At 45.6% G+C, this 8,066-nt stretch overlaps 1 protein-coding gene across 1 annotated transcript in view; it reads right to left on the bottom strand.

The window, feature by feature from the left end:
* The window catches only part of HMGXB3 (HMG-box containing 3), a 29,001-nt gene extending 22,336 nt beyond the window's left edge, over positions 1 to 6,665 (bottom strand). Inside the window, exons 1-2 of the mRNA XM_075274966.1 lie at positions 6,588 to 6,665; positions 2,367 to 2,508 (exon numbers count right to left, since the gene is read on the bottom strand). Coding sequence (XP_075131067.1) covers positions 2,367 to 2,506 — 140 coding nt within the window. The 5' untranslated portion in view covers positions 2,507 to 2,508; positions 6,588 to 6,665. The remainder of the gene's footprint in view (positions 1 to 2,366; positions 2,509 to 6,587) is intronic.
* Between the last annotated feature and the right edge of the window lie 1,401 nt (positions 6,666 to 8,066).

The following is an 8,066-nucleotide window of genomic DNA, read 5'->3' on the forward strand; positions in this document are numbered from 1 at the left end:
CCACTTTGGGTTTCATTTTGAGTAAGTGAACAGCTCCAACACACATTTCCCAAAATATTATCAATGAAATACACAGCGTGCCATGCAAAAGAAAGAAAAAAAGAAAAAAAAAAAAAAAAAGAGCCCTCACACATCTTTGTACATGGAATATAAAAAATGGTGTCACAAGATTATATAGGTAACATGTCATTTTCCATGCACAGTGAACACCAGAAAAATTAAACCTACAAGAAAATAAGGCAATTGAGTTTTTTGTTTGTTTGTTTTTTCATTTCCACTATGTTTTATTCTTATCTTCCCAAAACATTGCACAGAATATTTAGTGGTGCTATTACGAAGTATACACTCACCGGCCACTTTATTAGGTACACCATGCTAGTAACGGGTTGGACCCCCTTTTGCCTTCAGAACTGCCTCAATTCTTCATGGCATAGATTCAACAAGGTGCTGGAAGCATTCCTCAGAGATTTTGGTCCATATTGACATGATGGCATCACACAGTTGCCGCAGATTTGTCGGCTGCACATCCATGATGCGAATCTCCCGTTCCACCACATCCCAAAGATGCTCTATTGGATTGAGATCTGGTGACTGTGGAGGCCATTGGAGTACAGTGAACTCATTGTCATGTTCAAGAAACCAGTCTGAGATGATTCCAGCTTTATGACATGGCATTGCATTATCCTGCTGAAAGTAGCCATCAGATGTTGGGTACGTTGTGGTCATAAAGGGATGGACATGGTCAGCAACAATACTCAGGTAGGCTTTGGCGTTGCAACGATGCTCAATTGGTACCAAGGGGCCCAAAGAGTGCCAAGAAAATATTCCCCACACCATGACACCACCACCACCAGCCTGAACCGTTGATACAAGGCAGGATGGATCCATGCTTTCATGTTGTTGACGCCAAATTCTGACCCTACCATCCGAATGTCGCAGCAGAAATCGAGACTCATCAGACCAGGCAACGTTTTTCCAATCTTCAATTGTCCAATTTCGATGAGCTTGTGCAAATTGTAGCCTCAGTTTCCTGTTCTTAGCTGAAAGGAGTGGCAGCCGGTGTGGTCTTCTGCTGCTGTAGCCCATCTGCCTCAAAGTTCGACGTACTGTGCGTTCAGAGATGCTCTTCTGGCTACCTTGGTTGTAACGGGTGGCTATTTGAGTCACTGTTGCCTTTCTATCAGCTCGAACCAGTCTGGCCATTCTCCTCTGACCTCTGGCATCAACAACGCATTTCTGCCCACAGAACTGCCGCTCCCTGGATGTTTTTTCTTTTTCGGACCATTCTCTGTAAACCCTAGAGATGGTTGTACGTGAAAATCCCAGTAGATCAGCAGTTTCTGAAATACTCAGACCAGCCCTTCTGGCACCAACAACCATGCCACGTTCAAAGGCACTCAAATCACCTTTCTTCCCCATACTGATGCTCGGTTTGAACTGCAGGAGATTGTCTTGACCATGTCTACATGCCTAAATGCACTGAGTTGCCGCCATGTGATTGGCTGATTAGAAATTAAAGAGGACCTTTCACCATATCTGGGCACAGGCAGTGTTATATACTGCCAGAAAGCTGACAGTGCGCTGAATTCAGCGCACTGTCGGCTTTCCCGATCCGTGCCCGGTGTAAAGCGCTATCGGTCCCGGTACCGTAGCGCTTTACAGTCAGAAGGGCGTTTCTGACCATTAGCCAGAGACGTCCTTCTGCCTCGCGGCGCCAATCGCGCTGTGCTGTGGAGCGGGGAGGAACGCCTCCTCCCTCTCCTGATAATGCTCGTCTACGGACAAGCTGTGTGAGCAGAGGGAGGGGGCGTTCCTCCCCGGCTCCACAGCACAGCGCGATTGGCGCCGCGAGGCAGAAGGACGTCTCTGGCTAATGGTCAGAAACGCCCTTCTGACCATAGAAGAGCTACGGTACCGGGCCGTAAGCTCTTCACACCGGGCACAGATCGGGAAAGCCGACAGTGCGCTGAATTCAGCGCACTGTCAGCTTTCTGGCAGTATATAGAACTGCCTGTGCCCGGATATGGTGAAAGGTCCTCTTTAAGTGTTAACGAGCAGTTGGACAGGAGTACCTAATAAAGTGGACGGTGAGTGTAGTTTGTGCTGCAAAAGAATAAGCCCTCACAAGACACATGGAAAATGATAAAGCAATGGATGTTGAAAGACAGGAAGTAAAAAAACAAAAAGAAGAGATTGCTGCGTCCTTATGGGGTTACATACTTGCATCTCCTGAAGTATAACAATTCTGTTGCATCTTTCTTGTACTGTTACTCCTACTAGAAATGTATGGATATAAGTGCACTGGGGCCAGATGCTGAGTGGTCAGTTTTAGGGAGCCTTCTATTAGCTCTACCATTGCTGCTTACCTTGGCTTCTTCACAGTCTCTCCTTGTTCTGAGCAGCCTCTATATTTCTTCTTCTTTACAGGAGGCTTGGCAGGCACATAGCTCTCATCCATCTCTTCAGACTCCACTGTCACCTCAGTACCATCAAAAGGATCATCCATTTCTGAGGAAAGGTAAGGGAAAAAAATTATCACAGTTTAGGGATATAGAAGACATTGGCCCACATTTAGCAAGGCAGATGCGCATTAAAATTGGCCAAAAATGAGCCTCAACTTGGTGCTTTTTAGCTGTGACACGTCTCTGTGCCCCATTCTCCACTTTTTTCCCGCAGTTGGCAGAGTGGGGAGGGAATCTAGGTGGTCCGTCAGATTTACTATAACTTATGCCAGAAAACTTGACTTGTGTAGATCAGCGACCAGGCGCACCTATATGTGCTAGAATTATTGCTGAGTCAATTAAGACTGGCATAAGGATCACAAATCTTAAAGGGGCTCTATCAGCAAAATCATGCTGATAGAGCCCCACATATGTGTGAATAGCCTTTAAAAAGGCTATTCAGGCACCGCTAAAGTTATATTAAACTACCCCCCTCCCATTTTAAAATAAAACCCTAAAAAAGAATATGTTAATCTTATCTATCGTGCACGGTGGGCGGGCATTCAGGGTCCGACATCATCTTCAGCCACACCTCCTCTTCCAGCAATGTGTTCGGGTCCCGTCTTCCTCCGGCGCTCACGAACTGCCATCGATAAAAAATAGCGCGGGTGCATGAGCAGTAGCATGCTGCTACTACTCCTACTGCGCATGGAGGCGTGGCTGAAGATGACGTCGGACCCTGAATGCCCGCCCACCGTGTATGATAGAGAAGATTAACATATTCTTTTTTAGGGTTTTGTTTTAAAATGGGGGGGGGGGGGTTAGTTTAATATAACTTTAGCGGTGCCTGAATAGCCTTTTTAAAGGCTATTCACGCATATGTGGGGCTCTACCAGCATGATTTTGCTGATAGAGCCCCTTTAATAAATTTCACCAAGAGTGCTCAAACTTTACAGAGGACCAGGGGCCACACGGTGGCTCAGTGGTTAGCACTGCAGCCTTGCAGCACTGGAGTCCTGGTGTTCAAATCCCGCCAAGGGCATAAAACCATCTGCAAGGAGTTTGTATGTTCTCCCCATGTTTGCATGGATTTCCATCCTATATTCCAAAGACATACTGATAGGGAACAATGTGCATTGTGAGGTCTATGTGGGGCTCACAATCTACATTTAAAAAAAGAAAAAAAAAACTTTACAGAGGACCTTCCAAACATACCTGCAATTCCAACTCTTTGCATCTTTTTATGGCAGCTCTTTGCAATAATTGCTGCTCCACTCATTCCAGCACAGTTGGAATTTTTTCTCTAGCCCCCACCCACTGCCTGACACCACCCACCTGACAATACAGAGCCTAAGTTACATATCAGGCACCAAAACTAATAGTGCTTATTGCTCCGGAACAGAGGGGGCTAGCGAGAAAAATTCCAACAGTGCCAGAATCAGTGGAGCAACAGTTTCTAATAGATACTAAGAACTGGAGTTAGTGGAGGTGGTGGAAGGTTCCTTTTAATTATGCATAGCAGTGTATAATCCTTCAATGTTCACAAGACATTATAAAGTCTTTATTTTGGTGATGGTCAATTTGCTGTTTTTGCCAATATTTGCATAAAACCATAATTTGACAACAATGTGTAAACTCTCCTTTACCGGTCATTTCAACAAATTTTGCACAAATGACTAGTACAAATGATTATAAGAAACTTTGTGATTTATTTTACCATCAGAGAGAGACTTGCCTCAATTGCTTCATTCTGAGCTTATCAGGCGAAATGGTGAAATAAGTTTGGTGCACTAGAACAGTGAGCCTACATGTGCACGATCAGGATTACATGCAGAAAACCAGTTCCATAATACTCGGACAAAAAAAACACAACAACAATTGAATTAAACTTTCTGTACGTGAATGTGATGATGTATGTAAGTTATTACGAAGTTGAAATTTATTGGGAAAAAGTGTACAATTGGGTGGAGGTTCTAGTACAATGTTGGGCCACCTCTAGTCTAGACAAGATGAGATACGGTTGGGCATAGAGGTATACTGGTTGCCCATAGATGTTGCAGCTGCGTCTGTAGATCCTGCACACTCGTAGGTTGCTGAAATTGGTGTCGTAGCTGGTCCCATAAACACGCAATTAGTGATAAATCTGGTGTCTGAACATGTCAAGGAACTTTTGTAATCTGGCAGAGACAACCTGGGAAACCCTTTCTGTGTGGGTGAGCATTATCCTGCTGGAAAATGGCAGTTGTCCGCCCGGCCATGAGAAGTAACATGTATGGCGGCAGAATGTCCTGCAAATATCACTGAACAGTTAGTGTCTCGTGTATCACTACTAGGGGTGACCGACTGTCATCTGCAAATGGATCCTCCGATCATTACAGTGGGCCAGTGTGTCCTTGCACAGAGCTCACCAGGAGTCCTCTATACTCAAACCCAACTGCAGTAGGATACAAACAGAAACCTGGATTCATCTCTAAAGACAGCAAAGTTCCAGGATTCTCATTCACAACACCACTGTGAATGAAAGCAGTAATGGCTGTCTGCCAATTGCTAGATACATAATGGGTGCTGTTACTAAAATTTTCCACCAGCTAAGCGCCTAGAAATGGTGCAGGCAGAGACAGGGTTGTGTAATGAAGGCGCAACCTGTGTCTAGATGGAGGACAACGAAATTGTAGGAACCGCTCCTGCTTGTTGGTGGATCAAACAACCTCTTTACTGGTGGTCTGTCTGGAGCCTGTTCACTGCTCCCAACAGCTAGGTCAGAACGGCCTAAGATGGCTGGCAATTCATTAAATCAACCATACTGCTTCTCTCACTCCAATGATGGTCCCCTCTAAAAGTCCATCAATTGGGCAAAATGTGTTTGAGTGCATTATAGGGGCTTGTATAGCAGTCAGCAATCGCTTACAGTGACAGGTTGAGCATGCGCGCTGCCATTCCAGATGTGATTTGTGTTGCAGCTCAGCCCCATTCATTTGACTAATAGACATGATGTAACTGAGAAGAGGAATTAAAGCTCAGTATGAGAGCCCTGGAACACCACCTATACCTGGACTGGCCACTACACAGAGAACAGATGATTGATATGACCAGCAGGTGTCAGACCCCACGCTGATCTGATCAGGATAAAATGTCCTTAGGATAGATAATCAATAATTTTAGCCCAGAAAACCCCTTTGCAGCGAATCTTCAAATCCGGACCTTATTTGGGTATATTCACATTTAGCAGATATGCTGTGGATTTTCCATCCTGGTTTGTGGGCAGAGAATCTCCAATATAATAAAGTGGGTGCAAAGTAGTTTAGCTCCTCAATATCTGATCAATAAGGAAGTGACTCCTCTATTGATCAACTGTTGTCAGAAGCCAATACAGAGAATGAAGCAGGAAGCAGAGAGTGCTGTTCACTGTATGTCCCATTCAAGTGAATGGTAAGTGATCTGCAATACCTGATCCTGCCAGTACATACAAAGCAGCGCTGTCTGCTTTCTGTTCTGGTCTCAGTGTATCAGCCACTGACAACAGCTGATCAATAGAGGGGCCAGTTGTCAGACCCCCCCACCAATCTGATATAGATAACCAATCCTTAGGATGCGTCTAAAACATTATAATTTGCCTAAAAATCCAAAGTGAAAAATCTGTATTTATTTATTTTATTCCGTGTCCATACACAAAGGCCCTTGCACCCTGTGCACACATGCAGGTATCATCCATCTCATGTGCACAAGTCTTCAGTGTTCCATAAATGGTGCAATGTGGCAGAGCAGAGACATGTGAGCCATAGCCTCAGAGTGCCTGTCCCCGCACTAGTATGCATGCTATGAGCAGATGTCAGAGGTAAGCTGAGGTGGAGCTCCCCTTTAATAATCCCTGTGTGCAGTGCACATGACCTCGCTATAGCCTCCATGCAGCCTGAGCTCTATCATGTCTCCTCTGCTCCCCTGTCTCTTCCCCCCTCCCCCTCTGCCTATTCATGTGTCTTCATACTGACTCGGGCACTCCCCAACGTCCAATGAGCGTCCGCCTTATTAACTCCCCACCGGACTTTACCTCTCGACGCCCCCAGAGCTCATTATATTCGCCATTGGAACCGCTTTGTGATCCTGAACGCTACGGTGAACCCCGGTACCCCACTGGCAGTCGCTTACCTGTGTGCTAGAACAAGCGCCGATGTTTAGGGCTTCACTGCTCCTCCATGCCCTCTCCAAGATGGCGACCAGGTTGCTAGGGCGGAGCAACCAATGGGAGCGTGGAATGAAAGGCGAAACGCCAATCAGCTGCGGCCTTTTAGCCACGTGTGTCCTGAGGTAGTGGATGGCGAAACGGATTAAAGTATTCATTGATGGCTTGCTGGAGCGTGTAGTAGTGTGTGTGGTGTGTGACCTGTGTGTGTCCCGGTCCCTATAGTATATATATTTCCCATGTAGGTTACAGGCAGGTTGTTAGGGCACTGAACTGTCCATTGAGTTACACGGGTGTGACAACATATGCAGAGATCGGTGTGACCAAGGCGCATGCGAGTCACAGGACAGTCTGGCTTTAGTCACGTGTTTATGCGCAGTCTGATAGCCAGAGTAGAGTGTCTTTCCTCAGTAGTTTCTCTCATTTTATCATATATATCTGGCTTCCAAAACTGAATGTGTGAATATGCTCATACTATATCACAGAGAGGAGCGCATATATGTCAAATATATTTAAAGGGGTTGGCCATGATATTTTAGTACTGGGTAGAAGACTGGGGAAGGTGAAACCTAAAAACAAGACTTGTTCCGGTGGAAGTCCTCACCACGTGTGACCGCTGAGCGAATAAGTGGCCTTAGCGGTCACACAAAAGGACCAGAGAGGAAAGACTATAGAAAAACTAAACCCGGACAACCCCTTTAATATGCCCCACACAGTTTAATGTCCACACTAGAGATGAGCGAGTACTGTTTGGATCAGCCGATCCGAACAGCACGCTCGCATAGAAATGAATGGACGTATAGCCGGCACGCGGGGGGTTAAGCGGCCGGCCGCCGTCAAAGCAGAAGTACCAGGTGTATCCATTCATTTCTATGGAGCGTGCTGTTCGGATCGGCTGATCCGAACAGTACTCGCTCATCTCTAGTCCACACCACAGGATTTTAGCCCCCATCACTGTTCCCCATACAGTATGGGGGACCCATAAAAAGTTAGGCCCAAACAACTCCTTAGGGTCCAGTCACATGGAGAAAATGCCAATGATTCTGGCGCGGGAACTCTATGGGGAGGCTTTTTTACAGCGTGGATTCTGGCGCCGATCCCGCATGGGTTCGCGCCAGAATCAGCGGCATTTATCTCCGTGTGAATGGACCCTTAATCAGACTGTTTGGTCAGGGAGGTGTTAAATTTAGCTCCTTCTTTCCAGAGAATTTTTTTTTTTTTGTTTTAGACTCCCCACCTTCCAAACCCTATAGCTTTTTTTATTTTTTCCGTTAACAGAGCCACATAAGGGCTTAATATTTGCAGAAAAAAACTGTTCTTCATAATGGTACCATTTATTATTCTGTTTAATGTACTGGGAAGCTGGAAAAAAAGAATGGGGAGAATTGGAATTGGAGAGAGTGCATTTGTGTGACATTCTTAGAGGCTTTGTTTTTACAGTGTTC

This window comes from Leptodactylus fuscus, chromosome 5 (genome assembly GCF_031893055.1).
Source record: "Leptodactylus fuscus isolate aLepFus1 chromosome 5, aLepFus1.hap2, whole genome shotgun sequence".
In the NCBI taxonomy this organism is placed as follows: Eukaryota; Metazoa; Chordata; class Amphibia; order Anura; family Leptodactylidae; genus Leptodactylus; species Leptodactylus fuscus.